The sequence below is a fragment of the Mercenaria mercenaria genome, chromosome 16, assembly GCF_021730395.1.
Source record: "Mercenaria mercenaria strain notata chromosome 16, MADL_Memer_1, whole genome shotgun sequence".
Classification (NCBI taxonomy): domain Eukaryota; kingdom Metazoa; phylum Mollusca; class Bivalvia; order Venerida; family Veneridae; genus Mercenaria; species Mercenaria mercenaria.
In genome coordinates this window covers 36,944,380-36,965,695 of record NC_069376.1, presented here as the reverse complement: position 1 = coordinate 36,965,695, position 21,316 = coordinate 36,944,380, and the positions used below count along the sequence as shown (strand labels likewise).

Sequence of the window (21,316 nt, the reverse complement as noted above, 5' to 3'; positions counted from 1 at the left end):
ACCCCTTGAAGGAAATACAACATTTTCACATTATTAAATTAATTTGCCTTTCGTTGCAAGTTGTTCATACCTAGGGAGATAGTGATTCTTAATATTGCTGTGTATTTTGAATTCATGCTTCTGTCATATCCGAAATATTAGCCAAAACAAGACTACCGCAAATAATACCCAGTCTGCATGCAGTGAATAATCAAGTTTTATAAATCTTGGAAAGAATTAATTTTTTGTGTATTTCGTTTAAAAGTATTATATAAGTACCACACTGATCCTTGCTTCCCACACACAACCCCTGCCATTTTTATTTTAATGATGAACATGGATTAGCATTCCATTGGCAAATCTAATCCGGAATAAATGACTGAAAATCACATATGTAAATGTCTGCTCTTCAGCTTTAAAGATAGGGATTTAAATAATCTCGTAAGTCACATATCCCTGAATTATTCGAAATTCAAACAAGCGAGGGATTAACTGAATTTATCTTCGAAAAAGTCCAAGGATAAACAATGCTCAGCAATTTGTACTTTACCACTCCAGAAGGGTTTAAGTCCGGGAACCGATAAATGTTTTTTACGATTTGTTTTATTAATGAGAAATAAGAGTCAGACAGTGCTATAGGTTAATTTATGATTAAACAACTTGAGTCGGAAATGGTGGTACTGTTTCATTTGAGTTTAATGCCCAGGGATTTTTTCGACATATTTCAATTATATTCTACCCAAAAGAAAATGCCTCCTGAGGCATTGACATAAGCAGGGTATTTTAGGGGCCCAGTGCTAAAAGTGAATGCATTTATAAAAGAAACTTCTAATGAATGAAACCAAAATGACACTGTAATTCCCTTTGACAAGAGATTTTTTGTTGAGCCCACTTGCGGAAGCAAAGACATAGTCGTCCAAATGGCGGTTCGGTGTACGTGCGTGCGTGTGTCCATCCGGATTTGTTTGTCTAGACCATAACTTTGACATGCATGGAGCAATCTTGTTTATATTTGGCATGTTAACCTCAGTGAGACGGAGTGTAGGTTCGTATCTCAAAGGTCAAGGTCACGGTTGGAGGTTAAAGGTCATGTCGGATCTTGTCTAACTTTGACATGCATTGAGGAATCTTGTTTATATTTGGCATGAATGTTTAACTCAATGAGACCAAGTGTTGTGTACAAACCCCAGGTTCCTATCTCAAAGGTCAAGGTCACAGTTAGGGGTCAAAGGGCGGGCTCGACATGTTGCCTGTTGACAATTTTCGTCACATCTTGGAAGGGCAGATACAAATTTCATATATACGGTTCGGTCAAATTATTTTCCCTGGCCTAAGAAGCTATTTTTTGTAATATTAAACTGACAGATGTTTTCTTAAAAGAGAAATTTTCCTAGTCATGTGAAAATGCGCCAGTTAATTCCTTGTTTAAATTATGATAATTAAGAGATTTCTTAGTTATATTTAACAAAAGTGTTATCTGAATGGGTTTGACTTGAACCCCCTTCCCATTATTTAAAAAAATTAGATGTTGTTAAATTTTGCAAAGATGACTGCAACTTAAATCTGTGCAAGTCTCCATTAAATGAATGATGATATCCTAAAAGTCAAGGGAGGTAATTCATTTCTAATTATTCATCACAATTAAAGCATAAAATACTAAAAAAAAAAAAAGAACATGTTAGAAATGAATTTATTCAATAAATACCACTTTAAGAAAGATGAAAAATGTCTTTGTAGTCTTTAAGCTGTTATTGTAAACCCAAGATTGCATTTCTTTCAACACAGTAAAGGACTAACACACATTTGTCATAGCCAGACCCTTATCCTCCCAGTATTTTTGGCCCAGTTCAATGCATTTTAATTCTATGCGCAAAATGTAGACCTGTGTTTTTCTGGTTCTTCAGAATTAAAAATGACTTTATAATCTTAACATGCTTTTCATAAGAATGACAATTGCGCCGACGGATTATTGTGAGAAGAAAAAGAATAAGTCTCTTTTGATCTTCAGAGTAAATAAAAGGAACAATTAGGTACTTGTGTTGCAAAACGGTTTATCCCTCGATGTAATTTTTTCATTTTCACGATTAAACTGTTTAACGTTCTCGCCGGTATTTACTTTGAATAAACTCGAAATGTTCATAAATACCTGCCTTATTTGCTTAATAGCCGTTTAATATTCTAATTCTAAATAGGGGTTAGAATAATTCTCTTGAAAAGAGGCAGATAAATTGATTACATGACTCGAGTAGTTTTTGAAACATTCAGTAACAATAAAAAAAAATTCATATCAGAATGCATCATCGAATCTTTAATATCGCAAAATTTTTTTTGAAACACATTTATATTTTTTTATTTGAGCGATAATAACAAGGATGGGTTTTTTTTTAAACACAATTGTACTTCTGTTAGAAAGGAATTTTTTTTTTTTTCAGAGATATGTTTTTAAAGGGTAACAATAGGAGACAGTTTTTTCATTAACCCGTATCATGCTGGATACAACTGATTCTCAGCCTTTGCGACTAGTGTAGATCATGATCAGCCTGCACATCCATGCAGTCTGATCATGATCTGCTGTTCACCATTCAGTCAGTATCTTTTTGGTAAGCACCCCTGTTAACAGTTAATGGTACTGTTCAAATTGAAAGACGGACGAGTTCACCATAGAAATTTAGCAGGGTAAGGGTTAAGGCATATATTTTGCAATGTCACTTTTGTTATGTCCATGTTGTATTCATCAGCATTTAAAGTCTGAATCTTAGACTTTTGCTGAATTTTCATTTTTTTGTCATTGTTAAATTAGCATGGATTATTTGTACTGAAACTTTGTATGAATTTGTATTCTGTAGCTACAGAGATACGTTTTTAAAGTAAAATTTCATTAGTATAAATTTGCTATAAACAGGGCTTTAAATTGGAAATTTTGAAAACTTTATCGCTCTGAAACGAAATTAGTCCTACTATACAACAACAAATTTGATCTATCTAGCTTGCAACAATTGAGAAAAACATTAAGTGTGTGCAAAGATTTGCATCTCAGTCAATGTACTGAGCACCAGACTACTGAGGCAGGTCTGGTCAGGATCCATACTATTCGCTTTCAAACCCTATTGCAATTAGAGAAACTGTTAGTGGACAGTATGGATCCTGACCAGACTGCGTGGATGCACTATGTTGGTTTTCTCGTGGCACGGCTCATTTAAAGAACTTTTATTTAATGAACTGCTTAATGGATTTGGTTTGAAGCAAGGTCCTGTGGTCAAGGTTTTCTTCAGGTGAGCAACTTAGGCCCATTTGGACTGCTAAATGTTATAGTTATACTGCTTTTTTGTATTACATAAAGGGAGGTAATAATTGTTCAGTAAAAAAAACCCACTAGAAATATTAATATTAAAAAATGTCATAATTTATATTGTTTGTTTGTATTTCTAAAAATGTTTGATAAAAAAGTATTTAACCTGATTTGAGTGCAATAATTTTATCACCTTTAAACAGTAGACTCTTAAACCAGAATGGAGTGGCTGGAGATAGCAAATACCTGATTGTAACATTATAATGAGGGAAGTACAGATCAGGCTAAAAATCAGTATTAAGAAATTTAACATGCACTCAAAAATAAAAGAGTTGCAGACATTCTTTAAATAACGACTTAACTTATCTTTCTTAAGCCTTTTTGAACCGTTCTAAAAGTATTAGAATTCTCTGCAGTTAGTCAGGCAAGTTTAGTGGGTAAAGTACCTGCCCCTTATGATTAATTAATAGAAAGTTTATGATTTTCTATGAAAATGATTCTATAATCGTTCAACTCAACTGGTGGTAATTCCTCGCTTTTTGAAACAGTGATAAGAGTTAATCATTAAACACATCTCGAGATTTTCTCAGGGTATTCAAAAACGTCTAAGGACTTTAGGTTTGCCTTTTGCAGCCAGAATTTACGAGTTTTAACACTTGCTGTTTTAGATTATAAGTCAATAATTTTGCCGTATTATGACCAGGGATTTTTTAATTTGTTCGTTAATTGAATACTTGAGGTGCTATTGATTTACGATGTTGAAAAGCATCTTGAGCCTATAGACTGAAAGCTAGGGGTTTAACTGGTCTCTAATACCCATAATTCACAGGTGCCCCGTATGAAAATTTTTGTTTTAATTACGTTATCCAGTATCCTGTTAGTTAAGAGGCCGAAAACAAAAAAATCGTTAAAGTTATATGTTTAAATCCGTCCCACCCAGCTTGGGATAGATAGCGGTATTTATAATCGTTAAAACGGACGTTTTATTAGTCCAACAAGTGTTGTTGGAGCTATTCACAAGACTTAACAAAACCTGGTAGATTTCTGTATTAATTAATTTTTGTTTGATTTTGTTTTATGACGGCTCAAATGCAGGCAGTGCTCAGTACTTTATTCCCGAATTTATGTCAAAATGTGTTAATTTTTCAGCCATTATATTACTGATAAGTTAAAGCAAAGAATCAGTAGTCGTAATATTTCTTATTACTCAAAAGGGTTAAGCCTTTTTACCAGATGCTTTACTAATAAAGATCTCTTGGGTTGATTTTTCTGACGATTATAAAAATTAACACTTGTCCGTTATGAAACACTTGTACCCACTGAAGATGTTATAAATTACGTACTACTTTGCACATGTTCGACACTTGAATCGTTGAAGTTTTTTGGACCAGAAGTCTTAAATAACCGTGAATGGAATGATTCTCCAGAGAGAAATGAAGGAACTTTAAATTTTCTTCATTTTAATTCAATCTTGTTTTTTTTTTTTTTAAAGAGATTATTTAAGATTATGTGTGAAACATAATGGATAATAAAAGCAATATACACTGACAGATACTTTTGATATCCGTTTAAATAAAATTGTTAATTTTCAAAAATTTAAGTTTTTGAAATGTGTCAAACTAAATGTATAATTCAGATGTAATCTTCATCGATAAAACTGCATGCAGCTGTTTTTAGTTGGCTGTACATCCATCTAGTGGTTTGGGGGAAAAAACACTTAATCAGAACTGCGATTTATATTTAAACTTGAACAATTTTATTTGGACTTTTTTAAAAATGTTAAATCATTGATATAATTGGTAGTTAACTTTAACTGTGAAGTAAGCTAGAAGTATATCATCAAACCGGATTAAGATTTGTAGTTTTGGGAGACAATGTTTGATTTTGAACGTCGGAGATGGTTCCCACATCCTTTGCCTCATCCACATGCATTGTTCCATCCAGGATACTGTGGTCAGGGATTCAGATTCCACAGAGGTAATTTAATATCATTATATATAATTGTAGTGTTTTTTTTTACACAAATATAGAAAACTTGAGATTTGAAATTTGAAGTTGGATCCGTATTCAGTTTATTTATGACATTTAATTGCATGGACTATTGTGAAGATAGGAATAGGAAATAGTACCTGACATTGCCATCCTGAGTTATTAATTGGCTTTAAGAATTAAGTAAGATTGTATAATTATTGTTATATGTATAATATTTAATTTAACAGTAAATTTAAAGTTCATTTTTATAATAATCTAGGAAGTGTAATGAGAAATGTTTCATATTTTTCTTTCATATGCCACATGAAGATGAAGGATATATTTTTTTAATCAATAATTTCTTCTATAGCAGGTACTTATTTTAAAAGAATTTATTATGTACTGTATTCATTTAAAAGTCTTGAGCCGATATTTTTGTCAATCAATTACTAAGGATAAGTGCTTAATACAAACTTATCACAAAGAAAAACAAATTAGAATGTCCATAGCAGCTATATACATAACCTACGTAAGGCTGCAGTGCTATTTGTCATTGAAAAACCTGTCGTGATTAGAAACCGTATCGGCTTAACGAGGATGGAAATCGGACAGTTAAGCTGCGCAACATCCATCAGGATTACGATAGATACGAAGGATGAGAAAACATTTAATTTCGCCTAATCCGAAATGAGAGGATTACTGACTACTCTTCAGTTAACGATTTTTTCTATTCATGTCGGCTTAAGGTGATTTCGTGCTTTTGTTACAATTTCATCAAAGTGCGTATTCAGATTTTAGGGTTTCGAGGAAATTATTTGTGTGTGTTGGTTTTAAACATGATTTGATACTGTAATAACATACAGAAATATAATTTTTTCTCCTCTTAGTTTCCTCTATACTTTAGAACTTTGCCCGTCTCGATCATTATTTGAATAAAGTTTTGATTTTTCACTGTTATAATAGGTTAAAGTTTGTGAGTATTATCAAAGTTTTGAGGTTTTGACCAAAATGACTATGAACTTGTGAATTTCAAACTTAAAGGTCCATTACTAAGGGAAAGTGAGTTGGCAATTTTTTTCATAGCCAGTGTATAGACTTCTGCAAGACACTAAATAATGAAGATTGGCAGGTCAAAATTTACAGAAGGTCTTTGGAACTCAAAGAAATGTATGTGTATTATGTTGAAATTTCAATGAATCGACAGAATGACCCCCCAGGTCTTTTTAACTTTCTTCATACTTCATAGAAAAATAATTGTACATATACTGCGATTTATTTCGAATTTCTACATACCAACTTTCATTTTCCAATAAAATGAAATAGATTCTGTGCTTTTTAAAAGAAATTAAAATGTTCACTTTCCTTAGTATTGGACCTTTAAAATTATGATAAGGATAACAATTTAATTTAGTCTAAATAAGACTTAATTTCATTCCAAGGGATCAGGCTTTTTACTTTGAACTAACTGAAATTCATGATATGTTTTGGGACACGACCAATGAAATGTCAGTATACAAGGCAGCCAAAAGTTTGAGATAATGTTTAGGGAGTTATAGAGATAATTGGTTTCAACTGTATAGATGAATATAAAATACCTTTCAATATTTTCATCATGAAACTGGTGCTGTATGAATTTGATATAATGTAACAGTTGCAACCACTTTTCCCTGTGGTTCTCCGTAACTTTATATGAAAAATAAATGAAAAATTATCCCGACATTCAGGACTTGATCTGAATGGTTGAGGAATTATGAAAATTTGTCACCCTCGATTAAGTTTTGTCTTTATGTTTTATAGTTTATAAACTCTCTGAACCAAGTGTTCCTTAATGTCTTGTTAATTAATGACTTCGATAATTCCATTTTAATATCATAGTCCAAATAAATTTAAGCGTGACTAAATTTTTTTTTAGGTCAACAGATTTTAGATATATATGTTTTGATATATGAAGAGTATTTTTTTTTTTTACGAAAAAATACTTTTGTATCCAGCTGGCTTTAATTAACACCAATAATTATGTTTACCAGAAATGTAATGTTGTTTTTTTTTAAATATTATATTACTTTGATTAAAGAATAATATGCATAATACTAATTCAGGACAGAAATAATCAAAAGCTTTAAGTGTTTTGTTTATATAGAAAAGATCTCTTAGCTCTGAAAACACATTTATTTGTAATTTTAGCCTCAAAAAATTTTTAATGCGTCATTTAAAAACTTAAAACATTTCTGTGCTAAGTGAAGAGTTAAATAGGATAGCACAAATCCTTATCTGTGGAGAATTAGGTCTCATCCATTTAAACATGGTCTTATCTTCCGTCGAAATATCGTAGAGATAATATATAATCCTTCAACAATAGGACTACGGTATTTGCATAAGTGCCGATTAGCCGTATTTGGTGGTTTTGGGGAAAGAGAGAATTAGTGGAAGTTGTGATCAGTACTTTGAACAGCGTTTTTTTGAGCTGTTCAAAGATTGAATGGTCGTGTACTAGATAATGAAGGAAAAAAGGAACAAGGAATTCTGGGAAAATTTAGCCCAGCGGGGAATTATAGCGCCGGAACTAGAACCTATTCAGGGTATTGTGTTTAAAAGTTTAAAGGATTAATTTTATACATAATTACACTGAATTTTAGTGAAGTGTGGAAATAGTGAAAAATATTTAATTTTACATATTTTTAACCAAGTCAAAGTTGTTTTTTTTTTTTTAAATTAAAATAACGTAATGGTCTTTGCCTAGATTTCAGTGTTGTTAAAAAAAAATCAGCATTGTTAGAAATGATAGAAAAATTTCAGTGTTGTTAAAATTGATAGAAAAATTTCAGTGTTGTTAAAATGTCTTATCTTTGTAAATTTACTGTATTACAAAAAAAAAATGTTTTTGATGAGTAATCGCAGTGTAAAATGTAGATAATTAATAATGTGCACATTGGCACTGTTATAAGACAGACACCGTGTACGTAAAACATTATTATCACCGAGCAGTGCAGCCAAAATGGCAGCGGATTTGAACGTGAACAGTACCATTTTACAATTTTTGACATTTGCTCACCCCCCAGTATAGTTTTGCTCCGTCTTTCATTCATGCTTTACATCAGCTTCATGTTTTATGAGGCAAGGGACATGTTATGATATGATTTTAACATTTGATATGATAGGAAAAATTATAGTTTTAAAGCCTTCCAGATTAGTTCGTATCTTTAGGCCAAGATGAAACAGTATTTTTTTTCCCGTCAGTTCAGTTTTGTGCTTTAAAGCTGCTAGTCTGCTTTGTTTTGTCAATTAAGTAATGAACATTTTTTGCTAGTCAATAAATGGAGGAAATAATACATTAATTAAAACTTTGTGAAGTTAAGTCAGGAAGCATGTACAAGTCAGTTAATTATTTGGAAAAAAAAAGTCTTGTCTTGTCATGCAGTAAGTAGGTCAGAAAAATATGGACTAGTGAAATTCTGTCCAGTCACTGTGTGAAGTCAGGTAAAAAAAATTGGCTACTGAAACCTTGTTCAGTCATTTTGTAAAGCCTTAGTAAAACATTGGCCTGTGAAACCTTGTTCAGTCATTTTGTAAAGCCTTAGTAAAACATTGGCCTTTGAAACCTCGTTCAGTCATTTTGTAAAGCCTTGATCATTGGCCTGTGAAACCTCGTTCAGTCATTTTGTAAAGCCTTAGTAAAACATTGGCCTGTGAAACCTCGTTCAGTCATTTTGTAAAGCCTTAGTAAAACATTGGCCTGTGAAACCTCGTTCAGTCATTTTGTAAAGCCTTAGTAAAACATTGGCCTGTGAAACCTCGTTCAGTCATTTTGTAAAGCCATAGTAAAACATTGGCCTGTGAAACCTCGTTCAGTCATTCTGTAAAGCCTTAGTAAAACATTGGCCTGTGAAACCTCGTTCAGTCATTCTGTAAAGCCTTAGTAAAACATTGGCCTGTGAAACCTCGTTCAGTCATTTTGTAAAGCCTTAGTAAAACATTGGCCTTTGAAACCTCGTTCAGTCATTTTGTAAAGCCTTAGTAAAACATTGGCCTGTGAAACCTCGTTCAGTCATTTTGTAAAGCCTTAGTAAAACATTGGCCTGTGAAACCTCGTTCAGTCATTTTGTAAAGCCTTAGTAAAACATTGGCCTTTGAAACCTCGTTCAGTCATTTTGTAAAGCCTTAGTAAAACATTGGCCTGTGAAACCTCGTTCAGTCATTTTGTAAAGCCTTAGTAAAACATTGACCTGTGAAACCTTGTCAGTCATTTTGTAAAGCCTTAGTAAAACATTTGCCTTTGAAACCTCGTTCAGTCATTTTGTAAAGCCTTAGTAAAACATTGGCCTGTGAAACCTCGTTCAGTCATTTTGTAAAGCCTTAGTAAAACATTGGCCTGTGAAACCTCGTTCAGTCATTTTGTAAAGCCTTAATTAGTAAAACATTGGCCTGTGAAACCTCGTTCAGTCATTTTGTAAAGCCTTAGTAAAACATTGGCCTGTGAAACCTCGTTCAGTCATTTTGTAAAGCCTTAATTAGTAAAACATTGGCCTGTGAAACCTCGTTCAGTCATTTTGTAAAGCCTTAGTAAAACATTGGCCTGTGAAACCTCGTTCAGTTATTTTGTAAAGTCTGGATAATCATTGGCCTTTGAACCTTGTTCAGATATTTTGTAATGACTGGAAAAAAGGGCTGAGCCATATTGTAAAGTCATGGTATGTATGGACTTTTAAAACAGGGTCAAATCATATTGTAAAGTCAGGAAATATATATTGACTGGTAAAACACTGTCAAGTCATTGTAAATTCAGGAAATATATTGACTGGTAAAACACTGTCAAGTCATATTGTAAAGTCAGGATATATATTGACTGGTAAAACAGGGTCAAGTCATATGGTAAAGTCAGGAAATATATTGACTGGTTAAACAGGGTCAAGTCATATTGTAAGATCAGGAAATATGTTGAATTGTAAAACAGCTTCAAGTCAAATTGTAAAGTCAGGAAATATATTGACTGGAAAAACACTGTCAAGTCATATTGTAAAGTCAGGAAATATATTGTCTGTTAAAACAGGGTCAAGTCATATGTTAAAGTCAGGAAATATATTGACTGGGTAAACCGGGTCAAGTCATATTGTAAAGTCAGGACATATATTGACTTGTAAAACAGCTTCAAGTCAGATTGTAAAGTCAGGAAATGTATTGACTGGAAAAACACTGTTAAGTCATAATTATAGTGAAGTCAAGAAATCTATTGACTGGTAAACAGCTTCAAGTCACATGGTAAAGTCAGATAATATATTGACTGGTAAACAGCTTCAAGTCAATGGTAAAGTCAGATAATATATTGACTGGTAAAACTGGGTCAAATCATATTGTAAAGTCAGGGAATATATTGACTGGTAAAACATTGTGAAGTCAGTCGTATTGTAAAGTCACGAAATATATTGACTGGAAAAGCATTGTGAAGTCATATGGTAAAGTCAGGAAATATATTGACTGGAAAACATGGTGAAGTCATATGGTAAAGTCAGGAAATGTATTGACTGGAAAAAACAGGGTCAAGTCATATGGTATAGTCAGGAAATATATTGATTGGAAAAAAACAGGGTCATGTCATGTAGTTAAGTCAGGAAATATATTGACTGGAAAAACAGGGTCAAGTCATCACGGTCATATGGTAACGACTAAGGAAATATATTTGTAAAGTCATATAGTAAGGTCAGGAGATTCATTAAATGACTAAACCTTGTGAAGTCACGCAGTAAGGGCTGAAAATGCAATGACTGGTGAAGTCAGGAAATACATTGACTGGTTTAATCTTGTGAAGTCATGCACTAAAGTTGCTCACTAACTGACAGAAAAATGCTAAGTGATGCAGTAAGGTCAGTGGATATTTTGACAGGATAGACTTTGTGAAGTCATGCAGTATCTTAGAATAGTACTGTGGGTAGTTTAACTTTAGAAACCTTGCCAAGAACCTTCACTACTTCTTCATTTTGATGACTCTCCTTAATGGAAACTCTCCTTTGTATATCTAACTGCATGTCACTTTAAACAAGTGGTTCATTAAAAAAGGGTCATCACTGCCCCCATTAGACCAGTAACATTATGCTTATTGGTTTGTATTAAATGGCAGGATACATCTGTTACAGAGAAAAGACAAAAAAAACAACAATAATGCTGTTCCGGCCTTGTCTATCTAGGTGTGTTAGAATTATGCCAGGCAAAGAAAAATTGAGCTTCTGAGCAAAATACATCGTATAATCAGTAATATTTGATAATTACTGGCGTTATTTTCATGACATTTTTGCATGAAACTTGCATACTGTTGGATCAGTTTCAAAGCCTGCACGAGTACTGCACGTGAAAGGATGCATTGGTTGAAATCTTCATTGAATGATTTCTGGTAAATCAAAAAGTTTTTTTTTTCTGTTAATCATGTATTAATGTTTGCTGTCTGTATTAATTATTTTATTCTTTTATGTGTTTTTGTTGTTATTTTTTTATGTGCAAAGTTCAGATCTATTTGTGTTAAATTGTAGTGTTAATTAAGTGGTTTTAGATCTGTTAAGAAATGATATTTATAGTTTGACACTCAACATTAAAATACTTGCGGCACATTTCAAAGGCAGGTTTTCAAATCAGTCCTTATTATGTAACATCTTATGTAACATTAAGCACTTACAAAACAAGTAATGGATCAGGCCAGAAACCTAAAGACTTTTAGGTTGGCAGAATAATTTATATACTTTTCGCTACAAACTTGGAACTCATTAAATATTAAATTTTACTGTTTTCACATGTAAATTTTTAAGACACATTATTGATACATAATTCAAAGAATATTTTTCATACACTTAATTCACAGTTTAAAGATTTTCTAGTAAGGATGTATTTTTATTATGTAGTGCTATGAACACGTTTCATATACTGTGAAATCATTTATATTTGTGGGGGACTTATTTTCGTTGATTTCATGGATTCCTAAGTCCACAAAATCAAATCTCAGAAGAAAAAATGAAATTATTATGAATTTTTGCTATCCACAAAGTCATATTGCCAATAAATAGCTGTTTGCGCCAATAACGTGAAATTTCCTACCAACGAAATTAAATGATATCACAAAATTATGCATTCTGACATGCATTTCCCCATATTTTATATATGTATACATATAAGATCTGATATGATTTGCAGCAAAAACATACATTCTTCACCAAATTTGATAAAATTTATTTTGATGAATAAGTAAGAGCATATTTGCAGTTCATGAAGAGTTGCCCCCCTTTTACATAAAAAAAGATGTTAGTTCAGATCATGTAAGATTTAGTTATCTTTAAGTATTTGTTACTACAGGAATATAGGTGCAAGAAAATACACTTAAACCCAGTTAATTGAATTTTAAAAAAAAACATTACATGTTTTTCCACGTTTAATCGTTTACCATAATGAAGCTTTAAAATATTTACTGATTTATTTTTGAAAACCGCAGATTTCAGTGTCTTTAAAGCTGCTGTTAGGAGAATCAGCAACATAGATTAACATATATTGAAAACAATTAACTGCACAAGCTAATTACACTATCATTACTTGAGCCAAATTCCTCTTCATAAAGTGATCGTTTTTTTATGAAATAGATGTTTTTTGTAATTCCATTAGATTATTGTTAATGCTATGAGTGTTATATAATGTGCATTCCCCAAGTTAAGGGATAAAGACAGGTTTAGAATTTTGCTTGATTATGTAAGTGTAGGGATGATGCGCATATTTTTCTTGCGTATAAATTTCATACAGATGAGCTGAGCTTATGCGTGGAATTAAGATTATATAAATAAGTCGCTTGTATATTGATGTATATTTTTTTTATAGCGGGTCGATAGCCCTCAGCCACTGTACTGGTATTTTATATTAAAAAAGAAAACATGCTAGTTATTGTATCGAAATATCCATTGAATTCATCATTTTTAACAGAACAATATGTGAAATGCATGGAATTCGGGTTCAGCTGCCGATGCGCAGTCTGGTCAGGATCCATGCTGTTCGCTTTCAAAGCCTATTGCAATTAGAGAAACTGTTAGCAAACAGCATGGATCCTTAGACCAGACTGACTGTGCGGATGCGCAGGCTAGTCTGGATCCATGCTGGTCACAAAGCCACTTTGTTGGTTTTCTCATGGCGTGGCTCAGTTAAATAATGTCTTTTGTTTATTCATCATGAAGAATATTGGCCTCATCTGTGATATATACCTGTGACATCTCAGTGTGGTAGGAGTCTTGTGCGCCACCTACTGAGTTAAACCGTCTCGAGTCTACCTATATTAATTATAGACAAGATTCTCTGGCAGTAGAAATTACAAATAAATACTAAAAAATTAAGTTACAATTGTAAACAAACAGTTTTAAACAGAAAACATTTTATGATTAATATGAAATGATGAGAGAGTGCAATAAAAACTTTTAACCATATAAATAGCAAAAAAACTACTTTCAAAAGAGAGATTAGTCGAACTAGACCAAAAAATAGAATAGATAAATTTGAACATAAAAACAAATTTTATGGTATTTGTTAAGATTATTACAAAAAAAAAACTTTCAATCGGAGATTTAACATATGACATTTTGATTTGCAGTCGGACTAAATCAATCCTCCAACTCACCAGGAGCAGCTGTGCAAGCATCCCCATGACACGGATTAAATGAAGAGTAGATAAATCTCCCTGAATTTCTTTATCCGCCAGGGAGGATGGGTTTGAATTTAATCAAGAGTTAATGCGGATTAAGTCCTGTCAGTAGAGCTAGCTAATCAATAGGGATAAAGCGTTGTAAAGCTTCCATTCTGAAACATGGCACGCTGAGTAAACACAGCACTGTTCAAATTGAAATTATAAGCTCAAAATGGTCTCCATTTTCTGTTACTGTATTTGTTAACTAAAAAGGAAGCTTATCGTCAGGCTGTTGGCAGTCTGGTGTTCCAGGCAGTCTGGTGTTCCAGGGAAAAACATTGTCAATGTGCAGCCATTTTTGCATGGAAATGGGACTTTCATGAAGCACTGTTTTTGCAACCATTGATATGTCAATGTGAAGCCTAATTTTAGTACTTTCAAGTGCATTTCTTTGAATTTTAGTTACCTCCCTTATATATATATTTGTGTCCTTAAACTACCACCCTTTTCTGTATTATTCTATCATTGTTTATCATACTTCTAGATATATAGTATTTTGGGGGCTATATATTGGAGTCACATCCATTGATGTCCATCCATGGTTTGTTTGTCTGTCCGTCCATATTCATGTCTGCTTCACATCTCCTTAACCACTGAGAAGATTTTCATAGCACTTGCATTAGTCCAAAACCTCGTCAAGACTGTGCAATGCACACAACCTAGCTCACTAGGTCCTAGGTCAGGGTCCTAGAAGGAAAATGTCAGATAGCTTAACTTAGTGTCTGCTCAATGTCTTGAATGATTTTCATAAAACTAGCTTCATATGTTCATCTCATCAAGACAACTTGCAGACTGCACTACCCACTTCACTATGTCCAAGGTCAAGGTCAAAGATCAGATAGCTCAAATTTGTGTCCACTCCAAATCTTTTTAACCGCTGTCAGGACTTTATAAGATAAGGATCAGTTGTTAACCAAATCAAGATGGCATGCAGAGTGCACATTTGGTCCAAGGTCAGTGTCTCAGAGGTCAAAGATCAGATCAGGTTTGTGTAGGTGTGATATCTTTTAAACCACTGAAATGGATTTTGTAAAACTGGCTTCAATTCATAACTTCATTAAGTTGACATGCAGAGCGCACAACCAACATCACTACATCCAAGGTCAAGGTCACATTGAGAGATCAAAGATCAGATAGCTAAAAATTTGTATCCATTCCATGCCTTAACCACTGGAAAGATTTTCATAAAACTTACTAAGCATCACTTGTTAACTTCATCAAGCCAGTATTACTAAAGGGCACAGCCAAGGTCTTTAAGTTTAAGGTCAAGGTCATACTTGAAAGTCAAAGGTCAGGATGGCAACATTTCATTTATCTTGTTTCCAAGTCTCGCATCGATCTTGGGATATTAATGACCTTTAGTGATAATTCTAGTTGATCATTTTGGACATTGGATTTGAAGAAAATTTTCATGGCCCGGTGTAACTCGTGTTACTCAAGGGAAAGAACCTGTTTATAGATGAAAATTGTTGAGTGAAGACTGTTTCTCAAACTAAATCCTATCCATGTTATTTCAGTGGAAAAGAAATCTATCTGTATTTCCTATAATGGCTGACCAATTAATTAAGTGTCTGCTCAAATCAGTGTATTGAAATTCATGCTTTTCCCATGCTTAGAGGTAAAAAGTTTCCAGGTCATGAAAAGTACTTATTTAAGTTTTAGCAGAGTTGTCCCCATTTTTTTTTCAGATTCGACTTAATTAACTCCTATTCAGAAACTTATCCTTTAATTATTTTTTTTTAAATTGTGAACTTTGATATATATTATCATATACCTTAAAGAAAAAGTGGCCATTAAATTGAAGTTTGTATTTTTAGTTACAGACTATAATAATAATAATATCTTTTATTTCCTCCAATTCTGAAGAGCATAAAATTTATTTGAATTTACTGGTCCTTCTTCAATCACCAGATTGGTGCAAAAGAAAGATATTATCACTAATAATGGTGTAATTGTAGTACTTTTTTTACCATTAAATTTTGCTATAGATTTGTTGTGGTAGAATGGTTTATCCTATTGAAATTCACCCTCCATAATTACTGTTGTTGCTGTAAAATTAGGGGACATGTATATGAATGAAATGAGGGGTCGTTATGCCAGCAGGAGCCTAGGGGGAGTGTCTGACACAGAAGCTTCAGTTACATTTATTAGCTTGGCTATTCAAAGGATAGGAAGAGCTATTGGACTCGCCTGTGCTCAGCGTTGGCGTCTGCATCCAGATTTGGTGAAGTTTTTGTAATGTAAGCTGGAATTTCAGTATAACCACTTGTGGGAATGGATTGAAACTTCGCACACTTATTCACTGTGATAAACTGACTTATATTGCACAGGTTCTATGACTCTGTTTTGCTATTTGACAAAATTATGCTCTCTTTTCATCTTAGCAGTTTTTGGTAAAGTTTTTGTGTGTAAGCTGGTATCTCAGTATCCAATAATGGGAAATTGGATTGAAACTTCACTGCTTATTCACTGTGCACAGGTTCCATAACTCTACTTTGCATTTTTACAAAATTATGCCCCTTTTTTCAACTTAGCAGTTTTTGCTTAAGTTTTAAGCTAGTATCTCAGTACCCACTAGTGGAAATGGATTGAAACTTCACACACTTATTCACTGTGATGATCTGACATGCATTTTACAGGTTCCATAACTCTACTTTGCACCTTTACAAAGTTTTGCCACTTTTTCGATTTAGCAGTTTTTGGTTTAGTTTTGTATGTAAGCTTGCTAAGCTCAGTACCTACAAATGGGAATGAATTGAAACTTAATACACTGATCCACTGTGACGGACTGACATGCACTGTACAGGTTCCATAACTGTTTTGCATTTTTAGCTCACCTGTCACTTAGTGACAATTTGAGCTATTGTAACCACTTGATGTCCGTCGTGCATAGTGCGCCATCCGTCAACAATTTCTAAAAAAATCTTCTTGAAAACTACTGGGCAGAATTACACCAAACTTCACAGGAATGATCCTTGGGTGGTCCCCTTTCAAATTTTTTTCAAAGAATTGAATTCCATGCAGAACTCTGGTTGCCATGGCAACCGAAAGGAAAAACTTTAAAAATCTTCTTCTCAAAAACCAGAAGCCCTAGAGCTTAGATATTTGGTGTGAAGCATTGCCTAGTGGACCTCTACCAATTTTATTCAAATCATGACCCCGGGGTCAAAATTGACCCCGCCCCAGGGGTCACTTGATTTTACATAGGAAAATCTTAAAAAATCTTCTTCTCAAAAACCAGAAGCCCTAGAGCTTAGATATTTCACATGTACCATTGCCTAATGGACCTCTACTAAAGTTGTTCAAATCATGACCCCTGGGTCAAAATTGGTCCTGCCCCAGGGGTCACTTGATTTTACATAGGAAAATCTTCAAAATTTTTCTAAAAATAAACCAGAAGGCCTAGAACTTAGATATTTAACATGTAGCATTGCCTAGTGGACCTCTACAACATCTGTTGAAATCATGACCCCGGGGTCAAAATTGACCCCCGCCCAAGGGGTCACTTGATTTTACATAGGAAAATTTTCTAAAAATAAACCAGAATGCCTAGATCTTAGATATTTGACATGTAGCATTGCCTAGTAGACTTCTACAAAATTTGTTCAAATCATGACCCCCGGGGTCAAAATTGATGACGCCCCATGGGGTTACTTGATTGTACATAGAAAAATCTTCAAAATTTTCTAAAAATAAACCAGAAGGCCTAGAGCTTAGATATTTGACATGTAGCATTGCCTAGTGGACCTCTACAAAATTTGTTAAAATCTCCCCCCCCCCCCCCCCCCCCCCCCCAGGGTCAAATTGATCCAGCCCCAGGGGTTACTTGATTGTACATAGAGAAATTTTCATAAATTTGCTAAAAATAAACCAGAAGACCTAGATCTTAGATATTTGATTTGTAACATTGCCTAGTAGACTTCTACAAACTTTGTTCAAATCATGACCCCCGGGTTAAAATTGGCTCCGTCCCAGGGGTTACTTGATTGTACATCGGAAAATCTTCCAAAAATTTTAAAAATCATCAGTTTGACATTTGAAACATGTAGCTCATATTACTCAGGTGAGCGATCCAGGGTCATTATGACCCTCATGTTACAAAATTCTGCCTGTTTTTCCACTTTTATTCATTCGATTGACAAGGCTGTTGAATAGTTGAGCATTGCTGTCCTCATGCAGCTCTTGTTTCTTAACTTCGACAATATGAAGAAAATAAAAGCTGTTCCACATCCACAGTTTGGTAAAAGTTTTAATGCACTTTCTCTCTATTTCTGTGATGGATTTGGTTCAAACTTAAAATAGTTATTCCTTATCATCACCCACATCGTATGGCACAGAGGCCATAACTCTCTCACCAAAATTTCATGAATTATCCCCCCTTTCACTTACAATTTCCTATATATTATATACACCATAAATCTGCAACCACCCTCTCCACCACCACCTTCATAAAAAAAAGTAACTATCAAGAGTCCAGTAACATTTCTTACTTTATATATGCCATAGCATAAAATATAAGTCAAACTTTTGGTTTAAAAAAAAGACGTATCTAACAAAACAGACAAAAGTGCTGGCATATATCACAAAGGGACGGTTTATGTTATAATTAGGGTTGACTGCACAAATTCATGGACATTCCTGCAGGATTCATATTTATGGGTCAGAAGTAATTAAGGTATTTCCGCAAATTGAAATTAGAAATCCATGTGAAAAATCACAATCCTCGAAACAGCTTTCGAAATGCAAAGACATAAAATATATATGACAAAAATTGAAAAGATATATCTGTAGGTAAACTTGAGAGCATGAAAGCTACGCTGAACCCTATCTCCACAGTGCTTTGGAAGAAAATGAGTGAACATTTTTGGTGCAAAATTTTGGTATCGTATGCAACCTAAATTGCTATAAAATATTTATTTTCAAATCAAAGAAATGCCAAAATAGTGCACACGAGCGTTACATTTTCAAGAAAATTTAGTTAAACATTCTAATGCACAAAACACGTGCACAGTTTTTCTAAAATATTTCGCCGCCATGTTTATTTCAAGGAATAAAATATATGTTTGTTCTTTTACCTCAGATTTCCTTACTGAAATATGTATGTCTCCTTATTCATGGTTAGAGATATCCATTTAGTATAGTTTTTCACTGTCCGATCTCCTTAATCTGTTACCGATCCTTTACATTTAAAGAATAAACGCAATGTGTAATGATAGTTTTTCGCTTTACACACCTCTCTTGGACAAGAAAGCCGTTTCACTTAAAATTTGTAAGCATCCGCTTGCAAAATATTAATGAAAGATCGGAACTTTTTCTAAAATAAAATTGAACTTCAATCATTTTCAAAAACTGGAAATATTGCACATTGTGTTAAATTTATAAATAAAACAAAAATCCCCCAAATAAACCATTTTAGAACTTTTCCGGGAACTATAAGTTTTAGCCGAACAACGCATTTCAAGATGACTCTTCGTAAACAATGTCAAAGTTCACTTGAGGAACATTGCTGAAAAAGTAAAAATGCTTACTTGTTTCAGTTTTACGTCCTATAGAAAACAATCAACTTTCAACTTTAAATGTATATATATGTTCTATAATTATTCCAATATAAAATACCGTCCGATCTTTTCCGTGAGAAATAAAACGAAGCAAATTTAACTATTTGTTTACATTTCAACCATGTGAAATTAAAGGCATGTACTATCACGAGACTCCCGTGCATTTTGAACCTCGTGGATAATAAACTGGATTTACTTTAAAGTATGGTGTCTCAGATGAGCCAGTTATTTGTTATTTTCAGAGAACATACATTAAAGAAGTGTATATGAGATTATGCATATGTACGAATATTTACTAGTCTACTTTATATTAACGACGATAGAAAACAAGTGTGCACTCAGCAAATAGCAAGTCTATTATTTTCAGGTGTATACTGAACACTGATCCCAATGTTCGTAGTTTTCAGATAAAGAACTCGTTATCCTTGGTTTCGTAGACAGTCTTAGTACTGGACCGCTGCTTCCGCTGTCAACACTGCAGTAATCACTACTGTAAAGTCAGTGTCCATTTCTATGCCGGAATTTCAATACACATTTATTACCAGTTTAAATCTATGAAAGTATGAAAAAATATCATTGTTTAACGAAGAACCAAGATACAGAAAAGTTACTTTTGAGATATTGCTGATTTTAATCATCAGGTTTTCGCGTGAAAAGTTGAACTGATTGCATTTTGTAAAATGTTTTGTAGTTATCTACAACTGTATACAAATTGTATTACCTCCTAACATATTTGGTTGACATTTTTTTATGCGATTTATTCTCACTGTGTTTTTACAAACATGCTGCATAAATTTCTCGTCGATAGATCAATTTAAATTGGTTAGTTTACGACGCATGAAACATCTAATAAGGAATCACTAACTGATCGAACTTGTCCCGGACCAGTATGCGGAAATACTGTGGCCAAATGTTTCAATATTGTCTAAATATTTGCATATATCGTGATAAAGCAAATATTTCGATTGTTTTTATAATTTATAAATATACAATCACGTATGTTAGCGAAAGTTACGTCAAGTTATTTCGGTAGTTACCGCAGGAAGTGCCGAAAATTCCATTTCCACCAAATTTTCCGTGAGATAAGCAGCGCGTAAGTACATAAATTCCGCTATTATAATAAATATAACCTTTCCTATACTTGCACAATCCTTGAAAAGAATTTTGGACCGTTGCCAAATCTTGTTCACATTAAGTCTGAGATTTCTCTTACAATTTTAGGCAGTTTGGTACACCATACGTAGAAAAATTATATCCGCACATTGCACTACTTTTATGTATGCTGAAAATAGCAATATGTACAGATTTATTTTCGTTTTAATACATGAGGTGGTCAGATTTGAAAACAGAGTTTGTACTAAGTTAAGTTCTATTCAGTAAGACAATTCTCCTATGCACTAATTGAAACTTTGAACTAACTTTTGCCATTCATGAATTTTTAATAAAATATTTTGAAAGGATTTATAAATCTAACCAAAAATTCGGAAAAATACTGGTAAAATATCTTCTTTGTTTATTTCCAAATTTTAGTTTTACTTTTTATACAGCTACTTCTAGTTCAGGTCTTGCAAACTGAGCTGTTTTTGTACTCTGGAACAGCTGCATTTGAAAGCTTTTGTTCACTATATTTTCACACCTCAAATGAAGGTCACCCTAAATTCAAGATGGCGGAAGTACCTTAATGAACTTGTTCAGATTAGTTAAGACATTATGAATAATTTTTTTGCCACTGGTCTTTTATGTTTTTATCTAAATTTAAATACTGCCAAAATGTTGAAAACTTTTGTAATTCAGACAATATTATCTTTTTGTTTTTTATCT

At 33.3% G+C, this 21,316-nt stretch overlaps 1 protein-coding gene across 4 annotated transcripts in view; it reads left to right on the top strand.

Annotated features, from left to right (window-relative positions):
- The window catches only part of LOC123540504 (uncharacterized), an 86,874-nt gene that overhangs the window by 30,678 nt on the left and 34,880 nt on the right, over positions 1–21,316 (top strand). The window contains exon 1 of one of the 4 annotated variants that reach the window (XM_045325590.2): positions 5,050–5,245. The exons of 2 other annotated variants lie outside the window; for them this stretch is intronic. In XM_045325590.2, coding sequence (XP_045181525.2) covers positions 5,143–5,245 — 103 coding nt within the window. In that variant the 5' untranslated portion in view covers positions 5,050–5,142. Of the gene's footprint in view, positions 1–5,049; positions 5,246–7,643; positions 7,819–21,316 lie in introns of those variants that run through there. One more of the 4 variants, XM_045325591.2, reaches the window with a different exon arrangement.